The sequence below is a fragment of the Rhododendron vialii genome, chromosome 12a, assembly GCF_030253575.1.
Source record: "Rhododendron vialii isolate Sample 1 chromosome 12a, ASM3025357v1".
Taxonomy (NCBI): domain Eukaryota; kingdom Viridiplantae; phylum Streptophyta; class Magnoliopsida; order Ericales; family Ericaceae; genus Rhododendron; species Rhododendron vialii.
The window spans coordinates 21726637-21743449 of NC_080568.1; the positions used below are offsets into that span (position 1 = coordinate 21726637).

Below are 16813 nucleotides of genomic sequence, written 5' to 3' on the forward strand. Positions count from 1 at the left end.
TTTCTATTGACAAGTTGTTAGTTACCGTGTGTGAATGACATGCTAAGAACGCATACGTTTTTTCCACAAATTGCTACCTGTACATTATAATTATTGGGGTCATTACAATGTTCCGAAAAATTGATTACCAAGACGGACAACAAGACATTGAGCGGGAAATGTTTAGCACGGTGAGATATTATAGCTGGACTAGAGTGGATCCATATTCGTTTTTTGACAATCCGACTATTTGACAATAGACACCCCTGCCAATAACCACTGCTACATTAAAGCAGGTTAGGATTTTGTGGCTCGGCAGTGGATAAGTCTGGTCGTTATGTTTCTCTGCTCCTCTCTTCCCCCCAAATGAAACCGTAATCACAGAGAGAGAGAGAGAGAGAGAGAGAGAGATGGCGTCAAGTACAGTAATCTGCCCTTCAACAACGCCTTCATCATCAACCTCTCACTCAAGGAACTACTACTACTCTGCGTGTATCCTCAGACGCCATGGGAGGACCTTATCTTTTTCTTCTTCTTCTAGAATAAGCACAAACAGGGCATCAAGAACGACAATGCCCGGAAGCAAGAGCTATAGAAGTGGATTTACCAAATGCTTTTCGGCTTCTTCTTCTTCTCCTCCTCCTTCCCTTAGTCTTCGACTGCGACAGCGTGCTCGTTGATACCGAGAAGGACGGCCATCGGATTTCATTCAACGACACTTTTGCTGAGGTATACACTATCTACAACCCTATCTTTTCTTTTCTTTTCTTTGTATTGCGCGTAGGACTTTTTTATTTATTGAGAGTTTGATAAAGATCTTCTTGGTGTGGAATTTATTGTTGATATTTTAGAAACTTACCGAGATACCGGAACTGGGTTTGTTAAGAATTTTTGAAATCCTTACACAGAATCTTGGGAATGCATACTTCACCCACCACTGCATTTCGCATCCACATCGTATACTGCATTTGTTTCGCGATGATGAAGTGGAATCCAAAGACTGCCATGTGATTGCAATATAGCCATGCACACTAGATATGCAATGCGCAGTGTGTGGACCCCACATGTCTTGTGAGCGAGTGTGTATGTTCATAGCAAAATTGCTGTAGAAAATACCAAAACTTACTTTTTTGTTATTTGACTGGACATGTATGGCTGGTGTACAACACGGTATAGCTCCACACTTCACACGTACAAGGGGGGTTTATTTTCTTTTGCTTGTTCAAGGGAAATTTAGTATTCTTTTCGTGCCTCAAATGAGTTTTTCCTTGTTTCCTGAATTGGGGTTGATTTAATCCTGCAACATGCAGTGTATATATTTCACATGGAATTCTTTGTTTGTTTGATCAGTTGCATTATTTGATTATGAAATAAAATTGTTTTTGCAGAAGGAATTGGGTGTTACCTGGGATGTGGATTTGTACGGGGAGTTGCTGAAAATCGGGGGAGGAAAAGAAAGGTAATGCCGCCTCCTGAAAAAAACTGCCAACCTACTGTGAGTATTGCAGATAAACATAAAATTCAATGAAATAATGTAGAGACGCCTTGAGCATCTTTTATTTGAATCATACCTCGGTGTCTTTCTTCATAGGATGACAGACAGCCTACTTTAACAAGACTGGTTGGCCAGAGAAAGCTCCGAAGGGCGAAGAGGAAAGAAAGCAATTTATCGCTTCCCTTCACAAGCGAAAGACGGAGTTGTAGTTCATGGCCCTTATTGAGAAAAAGCTGTTGCCTCTCCGACCAGGTGTTGCCAAGTCAGTTGCTATCGATCTTTTCTTCGATCGGTTACATTTGAAGTGTGATGCCCAGCTACAATTGCAAGTCTAATTTATTCATCTTCTTTCTTATCATCGCAATGTTTCTATTTGTTGACTTCATGAAGTGCAAGCTCAAAAAGACGGGCTTTCTTGAAAGTACTAACCAGTATGAAAATAGGACATGCAGCTATTACACATTCGAAAACTACTATGAATATACGGGGGAATATTTATTACTCAAATGGAAAGCGAAATGTTGGTCTGAAGTTGAGATAAAGTAGGCTAGTTAGCGCTGTTGAAACTTTCTTGATATCAATACCACATGTTTCTTGGCTAAGTGCGCAACTGATGTATATTAGCACCTGAAATCGTTGAGATTTTTGAACTTCGAATGATTAAACCACTCAGAGAGTTTTTTTTAATAGAGTTTTGGCCCTGGACTTTCGGTGATGTGGAATGTAAGTGATCTGAGGTCATGTAGTTTTTGTTTTCTCTGCTCAATAGTACTTTGGAAGTAGATAAAAGGTCTGACCTGAAATAAAATTATGTAATACAAAATATTTGGTTTTCTGAGTTTGAATATTCATATTTTCCAGGTTGATCGACCAGGCTTTGGCAAAAGGAGTTAAAGTTGCTGTGTGCAGCACCTCCAATGAGAAGGCAGTATGCATCATCAGGTTCTATGTTTCTCAATTTGTGAACCCGTAGTGTATGCAATTTTGTGCGCGTTCTTAAGCGAAATTGGTATATGCTAAAGGGAACATTTTAGACCCAAAAATGGTGCAATTCTCCTGATTTCACACTATCTTGGGACTTGCCTCTTGCATGAGGAATATTCACTTAAAACCATCGTTATGGACTGGAGACGGTGCAACCAAGGAAAAAAATGAGGTCCCATTTGAACCCAAGTAGTCTTCTCTAACAGCCTTTCGTATGCATAACTGTGCATATATAGTACATTGTCAACTCAACAAGTCGAGCAGAAATATTCCATTATGCTGCTGGCTGTTAGCATCTTATTTTCACAACTAAGTTGTATGAAGTGAATTCAAACCTACTTGTATTCGTTATTGACAACGAAATCGTGTAATCTGATTTCAGGTCTCTGCAATAGTTTCGTGCTTACTTGGGCCTGACCGAGCAGAAAAGATCACGATATTTGCAGGAGACGTGGTTCCTCGCAAAAAGCCTGATCCGGTAAATTCCTCATGCATCATGGTCGTATTGTCTCTGTCAGATATTGCATTTTGTACATTTAAAGGCAAAAGTCCAATACGGTTCGAGTATCAATTACCATCACTTCCCAAATTTTGGTGTATCTCTGGGGATGGTAATGTCTTTTCTAGCGCATTGATCTCTTCAATTTCATCTTTAATTAGACCTGGTTCTATAAGCAACTGAACTAAGAAATTTCTTCCTTGCAGGCAATTTATGTACTGGCAGCTACCACCCTGGGTGTTGAACCCTCAAGGTATGGTCAGATAACATGGTCAAAAGACAAAAAGAATTGAACTCATATCCAAATTCCGAAAAAAAATTGAGCAACATTCAGATTTTATAAAACCAGTTATGTTTCGGTTTGCTATTCATAACTTTTGCATGTCTTTGGAAAGGTGACATACTCTTCATTGTTTTATTCCAGTTGTGTAGTGGTAGAAGACAGTGCCATTGGTCTTGCAGCAGCCAAAGCTGCTGGAATGAAGTGTATTGTCACAAAGAGTGGGTACGTTTCCTTTCTTGATCTAGGATTCCGCTCTCAACTTCTATTGGGAATTTTAGTAGTTTGAGATATATTTTTGAAGATGCTTTCACGCTCGTGATTATGCCCCCTCTAACGCACACACATTATGTGACTTCTACCTGCCAGTGACTTTTCAGCCTTCTTCGTTAGCACTGGCTTCACATATATTTTTGCTGCATTTTCACTATTTCTTGACGCCTTAGAATTCATGTAATCTGTCATTATTGATATAGTTTTTCCGATCAGTAAATTTTATCAACTACAAGATGGATATTAGAGAGATGATCGGAGACTACTAGGGTAGACAAGAGAGAAACAGAGGTAAATCCCTGTCACAAGGACTAGAAACACTTGCCACACAAAATAAGAACCAAAACACAGAAGGCAAATCTTAGCAGCTTGAGAAAAACGTATTTCAATTTAGGACACCCATCTTAGCAACTAGCCTTCGGGTATATATCGTCTTCATAATTATACTTCTCTTGCAACTTAAAATTACGTTCACCAATGGACTAATTGCTGGCTGCAGGTACACCGCTGAGGAGGATTTCGTAAATGCAGATGCAGTTTTTGATTGTATCGGAGATCCTCCCGAGGAACGGTTTGACCTGGCATTTTGTGGAAGCCTTCTTGAGAAGCAGTACATTAGCTAGCCATCATTTGGAAGGACATCCTCCCAGAAGCATATTCGATGTGGTTTTCAATTGTTTTCCCTCCTAATATGCATGTTAAAAGCATTTCAAATGCTTCTTGGAATACCATATAATCTGTTTCCGATGGATACAAAATTTGCTGACATTTTTTTCTGTCTTAGCCCTAGAGATGCCATGGATTGTGGCTTCTCAGTTGTGGTTAGAGGCCTCTTGGAACCCCATCAATGTAGATAATTTTTACATGTTGTCCATACGGATACGCAGTTAGATGCATATGCATCTTGGTACTGTTGAATATAACTCTCTCCACTCTCAATTTTCAGCAATAACAACATTACGTAAGTCGAATTTGTTTACAATTGAATGTGATGCATACTCGCAAAAAATAAAAATCCATCACCGTTTAAGCGGGTCTCACAATAAAACCTACTAATGGTAAATATATAAAATGATCCATATAGCTCTGTCCACTCTCAATTTTCTGCAATAACAACATTATGTACGTCAAATTTGTTTACTATCGAATGTGATGCATGCTCGCAAAAAAACATCACCGTTGATGCAGCGGGTCTCACATGAAACCCCACCAATGGTAAATTTATAAGATGATCCATATAGCATTGCCCTCTGGGAAAAGTTCAACAATACAACTATTTTTTGAAAAAATTTCAACTGGTCAAGAGATTTTCTTAAAACTTTTTTACATGGCTGAGCTTTAAAAAGTTGTTCTTTGTTCCAAACCTATTACCCAAAGTCGTCCATCAGCATTGATTCATGGAATTTTCTCAACTTTTTTACATCTCAGATCCACAAGGCGGAATATTAAAATGTTGTTTCAATCTTGTGCTTGGCTCCAAACCTTTGATCCATACGTGCTCAAATCCTCTGCATATGGGTACATTTTTGCATGCACATTTTGCTCCGGTGCATTTTCAATCATTGAATCACGTAAGAATCTTCTCCTCTCCTAAGATTTTACGTGTGGTTCAACGGGAATACCTACACAAAATTCGGAACAGAGGATTTGAGGGGTACCCAATACTCGGTCCATGTTGCACTTGCAGTTGCTCCCTTCAAGAGTGCTAATTACACCATGTTGGGCCGTTGTGGCAGCAGAAGATTATAGAACCTGTCCTGAAGAAAGAAATGCTTTCCCTTGCTATCAACAGCCTTTTTCCACGCACACCATCCACCATTCACAATTTTCTTGATATCATCACTTCCAGTATAGTGGGGATCAAGTATGAGAAATGCACAATCTCCGCTTACGTCGTCGTAATCGACTCCCAGCAGAGTGTATGCAAGAACTCCACCACCTGCGTTATAAACAAGTTGATAAGTACCCCACAGAATTACATTTGTTTCCCCTCTACGACAACTTATTCTGTAAGTAACCAGTTGCACAAAGAAATCAAGCGGATTTTCCATATCAACACATAAAAAGAGAAAAAAGTCAAAAGATCGAAAGAGAAGAGAGAATAAAACAAAGCTTTGTTCATTATATCTTGATCTTGAGAGAGCTGCAAAGTACAAGATTATATAGATATGGCAAACAGGACAAAATGCATTTCACTGACCAATCATAATAGGCGTTCCCTGGTTCTCGAAATGCAAGGCCAGCTCCCGACATTTTTCAGGAAGCTCAGCTCCCGATCTGACGTTTATGACTTTACAACTGACCTGTTTAACCAAGGAACTCATTACGTCAGCTCTGCTCAGGTGTCATTTTATGTCAGAAACTTAAATACACTTGCTTTCAAAAGTCGAGGTCCACCGAGCATGTATAGCATGACATGATCCAAGCGTAACACTGCTGATATAATTCTACCTCATAATTTCGTGCACAAAAAATGGCAATTCAAAGTTATTACTCCAATTTAATGGCAAAGTAGCACACTTACTCCGAGAAGTTTATCTAAAACAAAGCTTAATTCAATAGCTCCAATCCAGTCTCGCGAGCCTACAAAGGCAGGTTCCTTGTCTCCAATCTCCACAAGCGCCTGTTGTATTTCTCTGAAAATTTGATTTGTTTGTCAGACCCCAAATATCAAACATTACCCATTGATTCAAATTCAAAACTTTTCATCCATTTCGAATCATTCCATGCAGATATGCTGAAGAAATGAACAAAGCAATCATAAAGTATCAGATCTTGTACTCCTTATAATGTTACTACTATGATAACGGTTACATACAGGTCAAATGTTAAATATGTGAAGTCAATCTGCTTGGATAATGAAACAATTCAATCAAAAAAGGGGGGGAAAACTTATTCAAATTGAACATAAGTTACATAACATTGTAAGTTGAACCTTCTGTTACCTGTGTGAAGGAACATCAATGGATGAGTAATGTTGGAGCCTGAACCACGAAATGATAGTTTGTAGAGAGCGGTAGGCACAACCCCAGCCCTAGCAAGTGAAACATAAAATACTTATTGGAGAACAACTGCAAGAATAAATAACCGAATCCCATTAGCAACTTAGTTACAGTGCTCAACAATACCTAGTCAACTTGTGGGAGTGAAAGGAGGTGGGTTGGATAAAAGCAGAGGCAGACTTAAAACCTCTAGCACAAAACATTGAAGGGCCAATACAATGGCATAAGTACATAATGTTTTCTATGAGCTAGTGGACCATTGTACGTAACTGAAAATAGATCATATGGTAACCATGGTCAGAGATGACTGATGTGTTTACAATCAATTGGCAGTCAGAAAACTGTTGAGGAATGACAGTAAGAATTCCACGTGCATCACCAAGAAAAGATCACAAAACAACTAAATAAAGGAACAAATAATAATATTACCGAGTCATCATAACCATCTTGAAGATAATGATGGTACTCGTAAGAACCTTGTACCATAGAGATGACACCACCAGAAACTGCACAATGCATTATTTTCAGTGCAAGCCCAATAAAGAGAAAATCCACAAAATAAGAAGTCAAAGTACCACTAACCCCCACTGCATGGAATCCCAAGATGTACATCCTTTAGCAAAGGGGAACCTGAAATTGCCATGGAGAGGTGTCGACTACAGAGGATAAACTAATGGATGCTGGCACAAGCATTGACTACAGAAACTGTATCCTATTAGAAGCTGAATGGTTACCTTTCGATGTTGAGTTGCTTCGTGCAGTATTTGGAGTGGATAAGTTAATGGCATTTGCAATTCTTAAGAGAGGACGATCAAAAGGTAATCCCAGCCTCAAATGTAGGGATCTTCTAGCTTCAACTGCAAAAAGAAAATTCCATTTAACATGGAAAGGTCGAGAATCTCATTTTCTTTCTGAAAGAAATATCCAGACTGTTGTGACTATGTATCATGCGTTAATTAGTGAAATAAGATCATCACATCCTGCAACAGTATAGAGACAGTCTGTCCACCTAATGATTAACCACTAGACTATTTCAGGCTATTGTCCTTTTCCAGTTGAAGACCATAAATTTGAGCCCTAAAATACAACCAATTAACTACATAACTGGAAAGATTGGCAGCACTTCACCTTGCTTCATTTCTGTCTCCCCATATCTGAGTTCATAGATAACTGTTACTGGATGCAAAAACCCAGGTGGACTGAAGTGATAGGGATGCAACTGCAAAACAAAAAACTCTTATAATTACATGCAAGTAATCCTTATAAGAATTTTTCTGAAGGCAACAAAACTGCAAAATTAAACAAATGTTAAAAACTCAACAAACCGGAACTACAATTATTTTTAATCTCTATTCTCATAACTTTTTGGAATATCTAACAATCATGTCTTTAACTGTTAATTTGCTTAATGCACATTAGTCTGCCAAACCACAAGTATGCACCCACATCTGCTTATGCTAATTGTTGTAATTTTTCAAGTAGAATTTAAACAAGAGCAACTACAAGGGTCAACTTACCACGGGGTGTTGTCTTAAGAGGTTGGGCGAGATTATGTTCTTCATGGTACATATCTGGTCGATTAACCCAACTATGATTAAATTTGAAACTGCCTTCTCCAGTGAAAGATCCTTCGCGGCATAACAGAGAACTCGTAACTTGTAATCTACAACCAAAAGCTTGGCTTCTTTCAAAGCTGGAAAGAACGCAAGTTGATCATCAATACATGTAATGTTAATAATATCACAAGTGTGAGAAGAATGTCATTTACATGCATATAGGGGTAAAGTAAACAAACAAAGTTATGACAAGAACTCATTACCAGGGAAATATTCAGCAATAGGGGCAGCATATTTGGGAGACTTCCCTGATCTATTAAGTAGGACACTAACTTGGATCTTATCTGCATCCTAATGGTACAATTGTTAGAACAGTTGCACTGTTTTGAGCAAACCATGCATTGATCTAAGTTTCCCATAGTTAAATCATAAAATATCAACCATTTACTTCTCTAGAAATGATGCATGGAATTTACCTCCTCTACAGACTTAAATGATGAGACATCTTTACGTTTTGAACAGAAGTATGAACATGAAACAGTTCTTGCATCAGCTTCCTCAGCAGTTGCATTTGAAAGGCCAGCATTCCCGAGATCTGAAACCACTTCCACACCACGAAGAACTACAGGATGAGGTACTTCAGCTGAGGGTTCATTGAATGCTTCTATAATGTATGTGGCTTGTGGATCTCTAAATCTAGCAGCAATGGCATCTGATGCACGTAAATACATATCCCCTGCTTCTGGAAAACATCAAAATATACATCACAAAAGCAATTAGAACCTTCAGTATTTTCATACTACGGAAAATAAGCATTTCAAAAATTCGAGATAGCCAGAAACTGCTTACATGCTTGTGATGAATCAAGAAATTCATTCAAGAGCAGATAAAAAACATGGACCGCTCAGGGTACTCAGAAGTTAGAATTCAAACGAATGTTACAATTTCCTCAGAACATTTAATTGGCCTTGTACTTTTGATTTTTGACAACCAAACTGGAAAAAAATATTCTGTGCGGTTCACATAAGACTGCCCGAAGGCAGATCAGAATACCAAGTGGTCCCCGCTCGGTTGAGGGCGAGGACAACAACTAGAGTATCTCCTGCCGGAAGAATAGCAGTATTGGCTCTCGTTCTTTTTCTATAGCGAGCGAAGGGACTAACTAGTCGTTAGGCCCGAGAGTAGCGGAACAGATGGCTTATTGAAAGGAGGGAGCGAACGGACTAATAGCGATGTCCCCGGGAGCACATAAAGCATGAGGGGACATCAGCATACGAGGAAGTGAGTGAACAACCCAGATATAGATTCCTGAGAAAGACTGTTCCAGTTTTACCCCACTTTTACCAGCAGTACCTACTGTAAACTGCAAGATATCTGGCCAATGTTTGTAACTTTCTATTCTAAAGTCCTAACATTAGAAACCACAAGCCCATTCCTACTCCACATCTCCAGCATGGGTGTTTAACATTGCAATCTACGGTATACTCCTGGTCTTTTATCTAAAACTACACTTCAAACCTGAGTCTGCTTCAACTATATCCTTACTGTTTATGATTATCATAGCTCCTGCATAAGGAGACGACAAATTCACCATCATCACTGGACCTAGTTGTGCCTCAAGTGAATAATGGGTACCTGAAGCAGTGCATGTGCTACATCACAGGGTACTTCAGCTGCTCAGCAGGAATTGCAGTCTTAGTTGTCTTCTACTGTACAATGAATTTTACAAAACATTTTTGCGTCATGAAAGCAATGGAATCTCTTATTAACTTCCAAAGCTCAAGGTAGTTTTTAAGCAGTAAAAAGGTTCAATTAAACCATAGCAACCCCTACTAAATGTGCTCAACCTGAATAACAGTCTACAGTCTACTCATCATTTCACACAACCAGCAAGCACACCTCTTGGCAATCGTCAACTGTGCAGCAGCTCCCATTCACGCTCTCTAGTCTCCACTGATCACTATGATGTATTTGGCAGAGCAGATATGTATGGTAGCTCAGTAAAGTGACACAGATTACACCATTTACCTGGATTTGTTACCCTGAATCAGTACTGAGCTTCCTGAGCTTTTTCCCCTGTCTATCATGGTCCCTCTACCAACCCGACTATATGGGTCAAAAGCTCTTTAGAACACATCTTATGATTCCTCACAAATGCCCCTTTCTTCAGTGTTTTACGTTGTCTCAAGCAAGAATAATTCTAATCCAGGCATCATTTTGTATGAAAACTCAATCTGTAGTGGGTAGGCGCCCTCTTGCTCGGTGATTAGTATTTCAAATAGATTACCATTTAGAATTCAATGGTTGGGGCCTCACAAAGGTCATAGGTTGCCAGGATACACATACACCAATTCAACAACCAATATTCTCTATATACATACCCATTACCCATCCCAAGTAAGAATATATTCATACAGATAGAGAGGCATTTAATCGGCAACATACACTGCTAACAGTATACCTGAGTTATCAAAAGAAACGGTACAACTCAAGTGGCATCCTACAAAGCTAAAGACATCTCAAACATTTGATGACAAAACAGAGAAAGAACTTTACCTTTGGGGCTCTCAACTGGAAAATAAACAGGCAACTTGATCTTAAGCTCGCATCGAAGTAAGCAACCTCTCTCCCAAACATACTTCTCAGGCTGATCAGCATAGATAACATCATCAACAGATTCCAACCTAGTTGAATCTCCAGACCTCGACACAAAAAAACAAAGATTTCCAGTGTCCAAATCCGCGACAGCTCCAACCAAATCTCGATCCTCTGAATCCCTTCCATCAACATTCCCAGACAGAAACTTCCTCAAATTGCGTGAGGCGCTGACTGCCTCACTCGCAACTTGTTCAAAATCAGAATTTTCTCCAACAATCAGCGCTCCAATGACTTCAAAACCTCTTAACAGCAGTGACCTAAGATCATCTGCTCATGAATTATGTACCCGTCGTAAGTATAAACACATGTGCGTACACATTCACAACATACACATTATTTATTCACAAGTGAATTCGTTCAAACAATCAGCGCTCGAAATACTTTGATTCCCCTCAATAGTAGTATGGTAAGATCATCTACTCTTAAATCATTACCTGCAAGATGCAGGTACTGAGACATCTACAAATGTCAAAATAAATGGTAACAGAGAATTTCAACTACAATTACTTCAAAACTCCTAAGATCTTCTGCTCATAAGTTACGTACCGGCGGTATGTACAAACACGTATGCCTAGACATTCACAACGCACACACATACGTATACATATATATAAAACTCGTTCGAAACTTAATTGATTCGAACAATCAGAGCTTCGATTACTTCTATTCCCTCAATTGCACTAACAGAAGATCATCATCTTGTAAATTACTCAACCGACACAAGTATAAATAAATCCGGGCACACATTCATTATGTATAACTCATTCTAGCTCTTATCTCCCTCTCTCTCTGTTTGTATGTACATGTACATAATTCACTCTTCTAGAATATCAATATACCCCTTACACAATATCCACCGCCCTAAGGGTTATGGACTCGAGGGCGGAGGTAATAAGATACAAGTGGTGTCACTTGACCCTAGACAGTTGATATCTCACAAGGATATTTGATAGTCGTTTTGTTATTTTTACGGTTTCACCCCGTAAAAAGATCTTTCAATTGCTCTAACTTGCTTCAAATGCACAGAAAACCCCAAAATTCGGTTCTTTTCGAGAGTCGACGGTGTTATGAATGATCTCGTTGGGACTAATTGTAAAGCAAAATTACATTAATGAGTATATTTTTAGCTCGCAATTAGTTATTTCTTTTGTATTAACAAACAAGATATATAATCTGATCTACTTTCTGACGCCACTAACCAAAAATCTTGGCGCCGCCATTGATATGAACCTTAGCATTGTTCATACATACATACATATATGTACCTGATTCATTGGAGTAATGAGGAGAGAGAGGAGAGGAGGGAAGGGTGTGGATGCATCGGAAGGTGGAGACGATGGTGAAGGGAGGGAAGAAGGGAGATCCGATAAGCCATTGAAGGCCTGGTTGTTCGTTCTTGTTGATGATTATCAGCCTGCGACAAAGAACTCGCACGCTCGTTTTCACTTCGTCCGCGGCCATGGATTTTGATGATTCTTTCTGATGCGATGAACTTTGATACCTCACTGAAACCCGAGTTTAGTTGATTTCAGTTCGCGACGGGGAGAGTTGTTCTTTGTCAGGAAAAGAGGGTGATTGGATGCAAGGATGAGATATCCCAAGCCAGGATAAGAAATGGACTACGGGCTCTTTTAAAAATCTAATCTAAAATTTGTATCCGTAGCTATTGCATTACACGCCAGTAGGATTCAGACTTCTCAGCCCTCAGCAGTCCAACTGCCGAGAAGTCGGCGCAATTCAATCTCGGTCGTTTACCTCGACAACTAATGATCCATATTCTGTGAAGTATGCTATATAGGTAAAAAAAAAAAAGAGTATAATTTAGCGAGATACTTTCAGCAAATTTAGATCATTAAAAATACTTTCCAAAAGTGTTACACATACAACAGTTGTGTAAAACATACAACGGTTGTGTAAAACACAACACACAATCAATCTCTAGCCGTTCATTGTAGTAATAAATGGTCAGGACTCATTCAAACTCTTCCCCATAAAAATTAGACTTTTCCTTGGAAGAGTTTTTTTAAAATCTAGACCTTTCAAATACATCTAGACGGTCAGAATTATGCACACAATCGACACAACGGTTGTGCAAGTAGCATTTTTGAATACTTTTTGATGGTTGAAATTATGCGAACTGTCCTCTGCAATCAAAACACAGACTGCAAATAAGCAAGATTCTCAACATATGAATACAAGATATAAAATTCCTAGAGTATGTCAGAAGTGAAATTCTACATCAAATATATACTTTGGTGATCTTTGTGTTATGTTTGTTGAAGAATTATACAATGTAAGTGCACTCTAAACGACTCTTCAAATTTAAATATTTTATCTTTTCGTTGACTTTGAAGGTACCCATTTGTGCTCAAACAATAAATTAATTCACCAATTAAAAATATAGTAGAATTGATGAGTTGACAATTCGAAGACTCATTTTCCATTCTTCAAACTTGAAGAAAGAAAAAGCTACACTAAAATAGTGTAGCAAGTTTGCTTCTTCATGGAACGGTGTTTTGATGACATGGCTCTTCAAATTCAGTTTGGTTTTATTTTTGCTGCCTCATTTGGAGAGATGCTCTTAACTCCTTGAATATGGAAATGGTAGAGGAAAAAAAAACTCCAGTATTCGTTTTAGTTGGGACGAGAACAAAATAAGAAGGGCAAAATAATCACATCCATTAGCTCATGATGGACGGGATATGGAATCCCCAATGAGATCCCGGGATATAGGATACGTACTTTCGTCCATAACGCGGGAGCAAATGCTATACTTTTTGGGCCCACGGCACTACATATTAGATCGCACCCCATTTAGAGGAAAATACAGTTTCAATGTAAGACTGAGAGAGACTTCATTTTGATAGGTCACAAAGAGAAAAACCTAAAACCTGATAAATTGATGGAAATAGTTCATTTTAATTGACTTCTACACTATTTAAGGTTTTTTTTTAAAGGTTCTAACTGAGCTGTTTATCATGGATCTGTTTGGATTTGTCTAGGCCACTGCGAACAGAAAAATGCCACAAACACAAACATAAGTGCACATATACGGGGACAGATGTAGCTGCACAGATCTGAACACAAATGTGTTACATATGTGTGAGCCCTACATATTCGCTGTGGGAACCACATGCATCGAAGGGTTTCAGACACAATTGTGTCCAAATCTGTGCACTTTTGCATGTGTCAATAGCATTGCTCCATTGCCTAAGTCGATCATAAGCTGTTAAAACCTTCCACCAAATCAGTCGGAATCATGGGAAACAAAATTGACAAATGAACAATAGTGTTTGAAGCCAAAGGTTGGAAATCAACTTTCATATTACTAACAATATACAAACTCAAGTTCCCAACAATTAAATTTCAGACGGCTTTCCAAGTTTCAGTAATCCTTAGAATCCTAAAATCTGTTGAAGATTTTTGACAAAAAATTTAAAAGCTCAAATTCCAAAATTTGATGTTTTTCGTATCATGCACTACGATTCCTCCGAGAGCTTGCCCTGCATAATTTTCGATGGAGGGCTTCTTATTGCAGAAGAGTGACCATCATTTGCGCATGGGAAGATTCCGGTTTTTAATTGCACCACCAAATAAGTAGAATTAAGCAAGCAAGTCATGATGCTTAAGGCAACACATTTTCTGATGCTCAAGGCAACAAGTCTCATAAAACTGTCGGGTCTGTCATCACTGTTAACTATATACAGGTTATAGTAACAGAAGTTAAGAGAAGACCTTCAGAACATAATGCTCAAGTCTTAATGTGCAAGAGAATGTTAATCTTTGAAGTACCTTTGCTGTACTGAAAAATTACCCGGTAGCCACACAAGGTAAAACACACTTCAGCGAGTGAGCTCATTGTTGTTGATACCAAAGTTGCCAAGCCTGCAACAAGATGCATTTTCTAACATTTCAATGGAGCTTAAATAGAGAAGGTTCTATTATAAGGTCAATTATCAGCAAAAAGCACAGTTACACATACCAGCAACACAGCCAGCACACATTTTATTAGTAACATTCAGTGAATTGAAACACGGAGTCCATAAAGACAAGGAAATGAGGTTTGAAATGTAAGCAAGCTAAGAAGGTATACGATTCCATTAGGACCATTACCAATTGCAAGTTTCCACAACGTTCAATTGAATTACCACAACTAACCCATAGGTCTCTTGTTATACAATGTACGACTTTTCCACACAGCTGTAAACCGAACCAAGTTATGCGAGCATGACTTAATAGTTTGTGCATCAAACAAACCTATCTGGAACACATTTTGAGGCTTCTTGCTTTTCTAAAATTCGGCTTGATAAGCTCATATTGCATAAGAGAACCAAGCTACTTGAGCTCGGCTAGAAGGAAGCTCGTTTGAGAAACTTGGATAACCCACTAATTTGCTCAATTTGCCTCATTTACAATCCTACACTTGGATGCCGATTGTGGCAAAGCCCTGTTGGTCAATGACTCTACTCTGTACACCATGTAGTCAAAATAAGCTCAAGGAATATGAACACCGTTCACAGGGTTCCCCCAATCTGCAAACAAATTAATGAATTTAACAAATCTTCGCCTCACTCTAAAGAACACTGCTTTGCAACTAAAGATAAAGCATTCATAAACAAAAGCTCATATATAGAGCTAACCCAGCTGAGATTCTCTATCTGTAAATGATGACTTATAATTAGTAGGGCATGATTAAGAATGCAAAATAAACCAGCCTACAATGTCTAACTGTATTTCCGGTCAACGTCTTCACTATTCATGATCAGCAAAAGAAAATAACTAAATTAGAAAAATGAGGCTATAAAACCACATACCCATTCTCATCTCTGGAGCAATTCATTTGACAACTATTGGTACAGCAATATGTATCAATTGAAGACCTTCTGGGAATAGACAATTCAAGATTACTGTCTGGTTGGAACCTCAAACAGGTACTCTGAGAAGTCTCTGATGACTGCATCTTTTTATGGAGCTTCAGGGATCTGAATAAACAGTCAGGCTGTTTCTCCTCCTCTTGAGCAGATATAGCTTTGCATTTGCAATTGCCTGTCATTCCAATGCTTAGTGCATTTCCTTCATTGTTCCGTATCATCGCTTCTTTTTTCTGACAGCAGTTATTCGAGAATTGGGACCCACAATAGGGGGAACAAGTCTCAACATATTTGTCCCTTACGTTTGCCTTTTCAGAGGTGGAATCAGAATGACATGATGGTTCACTTCTGTTTTCAGTGGTTGACTCATGGTGCAATTTGCGGGAACAGCTGAACAAGCTGAAGGATATCTTCTTTTTGGTATACTTTGTCGCAGGAACACAGTGCATAAGATTGATCCGCATCTCCACATTACAACCCAGAACAGATTGAAGTGCGTTTGCAATCAATTTCCATGACTTCTCAGCCTTCTTTACATAGCCAGGGTGATGAAACTCCAATTCAACCACTGCTAACCTTGGGATATGGTTTACGACTAGGTCATATGAGTACCTTGATTAGTTCCTAGACTCTCTGCAATTCTATTTCCAACTCCTTTCAAACTCTTTTGTGAACCTGGTTTCATTCGGCTTATGTGGGTTCAGTGAATGTACAAATCAAAAATTGATCATGCTCTTCTTCCATGCCCCTCGCTTCTAAACCCTATACATGTTTTAGCAAAAAGTCCAAGTGCAAATCCGAAGTAAAAAAAAAAATTTTTGAAAACAAGTTGAGAACTTTCTTGATTTCAAACTTTGTAGCATGCTCGGAATCGTGCTTTATGCTTTATCTGATAAATTCGAAAGTATCTTCTATATATGTCATCATTGAGCCCCATTTAACTTATTCATGTCAACCATGAATACTCTTCTTCCTTGAATTCTTGGTTATTATGAAAATTAGTGTTCTGATTCATCAATTTCTTGAATGTTCCAAATGAGTGATAGAAGGGAAACGAGTGATAGAGGGGAAAATTGGTAGAACGCAGGAAAGGTCGAGGCTCTTGTTAACAATGGCGATAGGAGTTCTGTATTTTTCTCTACTCGCTGGATACAAATAGAAGTTCCAAGACTTCTCTCAAAGGGCAAGTTGCTATGGAAGATGAAAAAGAAAAGGG

At 38.7% G+C, this 16813-nt stretch overlaps 3 protein-coding genes across 6 annotated transcripts; 1 reads left to right on the plus strand and 2 right to left on the minus strand.

The window, feature by feature from the left end:
• Positions 1–243: 243 nt before the first annotated feature.
• On the plus strand, positions 244–4459 carry LOC131309751 (CBBY-like protein). Of its 2 annotated transcripts, none has more exons than XM_058336355.1 (7): positions 244–708; positions 1368–1799; positions 2336–2402; positions 2841–2936; positions 3164–3210; positions 3382–3462; positions 4010–4459. In XM_058336355.1, the coding sequence occupies exons 2-7, from the start codon at positions 1687–1689 to the stop codon at positions 4131–4133; spliced, it is 528 nt and encodes a 175-aa protein (XP_058192338.1). In that variant the 5' UTR covers positions 244–708; positions 1368–1686; the 3' UTR covers positions 4134–4459. The 2 variants fall into 2 exon arrangements, with proteins under 2 accessions (XP_058192338.1, XP_058192339.1); XM_058336356.1 differs by having other exon boundaries at positions 246–708; positions 1368–1736.
• A 418-nt stretch (positions 4460–4877) lies between these two features.
• LOC131309747 (probable Ufm1-specific protease) lies at positions 4878–12375 on the minus strand. Its single transcript, XM_058336351.1, has 13 exons — positions 11992–12375; positions 10625–10993; positions 8545–8810; positions 8332–8419; positions 8030–8205; positions 7641–7731; positions 7247–7369; positions 7095–7142; positions 6942–7018; positions 6456–6544; positions 6035–6146; positions 5711–5813; positions 4878–5449 (listed from the first exon to the last, which is right to left on the minus strand). The coding sequence occupies exons 1-13, from the start codon at positions 12185–12187 to the stop codon at positions 5220–5222; spliced, it is 1968 nt and encodes a 655-aa protein (XP_058192334.1). The 5' UTR covers positions 12188–12375; the 3' UTR covers positions 4878–5219.
• Positions 12376–14018: 1643 nt separating this feature from the next.
• On the minus strand, positions 14019–16813 carry LOC131309749 (uncharacterized). 3 transcript variants are annotated; one of them, XR_009194993.1, is made up of 3 exons: positions 15541–16813; positions 14984–15258; positions 14019–14611 (listed from the first exon to the last, which is right to left on the minus strand). XR_009194993.1 is itself a non-coding variant. In XM_058336354.1 (2 exons), exons 1-2 carry the CDS (start codon positions 16059–16061, stop codon positions 14569–14571), a joined length of 564 nt encoding a protein of 187 aa, XP_058192337.1. In that variant the 5' UTR covers positions 16062–16813; the 3' UTR covers positions 14019–14568. The 3 variants fall into 3 exon arrangements, 2 of the variants coding, with proteins under 2 accessions (XP_058192337.1, XP_058192336.1); XM_058336354.1 differs by lacking the exon at positions 14984–15258; XM_058336353.1 differs by having other exon boundaries at positions 14019–15258.

What these genes read in the sequence shown, in the direction of transcription:
- LOC131309751 (XM_058336355.1), top strand. Translation starts at nt 1,687, where the DNA reads ATGGCCCTTATTGAGAAAAAGCTGTTGCCTCTCCGACCAGGTGTTGCC. An exon ending in TGTGATGCCCAGCTACAATT is followed by an intron (nt 1,800 to 2,335) that starts GCAAGTCTAATT and finishes CATATTTTCCAG; the next exon opens with GTTGATCGACCAGGCTTTGG. An exon ending in TGTATTGTCACAAAGAGTGG is followed by an intron (nt 3,463 to 4,009) that starts GTACGTTTCCTT and finishes TGCTGGCTGCAG; the next exon opens with GTACACCGCTGAGGAGGATT.
- LOC131309747 (XM_058336351.1), bottom strand. Translation starts at nt 12,187, where the DNA reads ATGGCCGCGGACGAAGTGAAAACGAGCGTGCGAGTTCTTTGTCGCAGG. An exon ending in TCATTACTCCAATGAATCAG is followed by an intron (nt 10,994 to 11,991) that starts GTACATATATGT and finishes ATTCATGAGCAG; the next exon opens with ATGATCTTAGGTCACTGCTG. An exon ending in TTTTAGATAAACTTCTCGGA is followed by an intron (nt 5,814 to 6,034) that starts GTAAGTGTGCTA and finishes TTGGTTAAACAG; the next exon opens with GTCAGTTGTAAAGTCATAAA.
- LOC131309749 (XM_058336353.1), bottom strand. Translation starts at nt 16,061, where the DNA reads ATGCGGATCAATCTTATGCACTGTGTTCCTGCGACAAAGTATACCAAA. An exon ending in TGCTCCAGAGATGAGAATGG is followed by an intron (nt 15,259 to 15,540) that starts GTATGTGGTTTT and finishes ATTTGTTTGCAG; the next exon opens with ATTGGGGGAACCCTGTGAAC.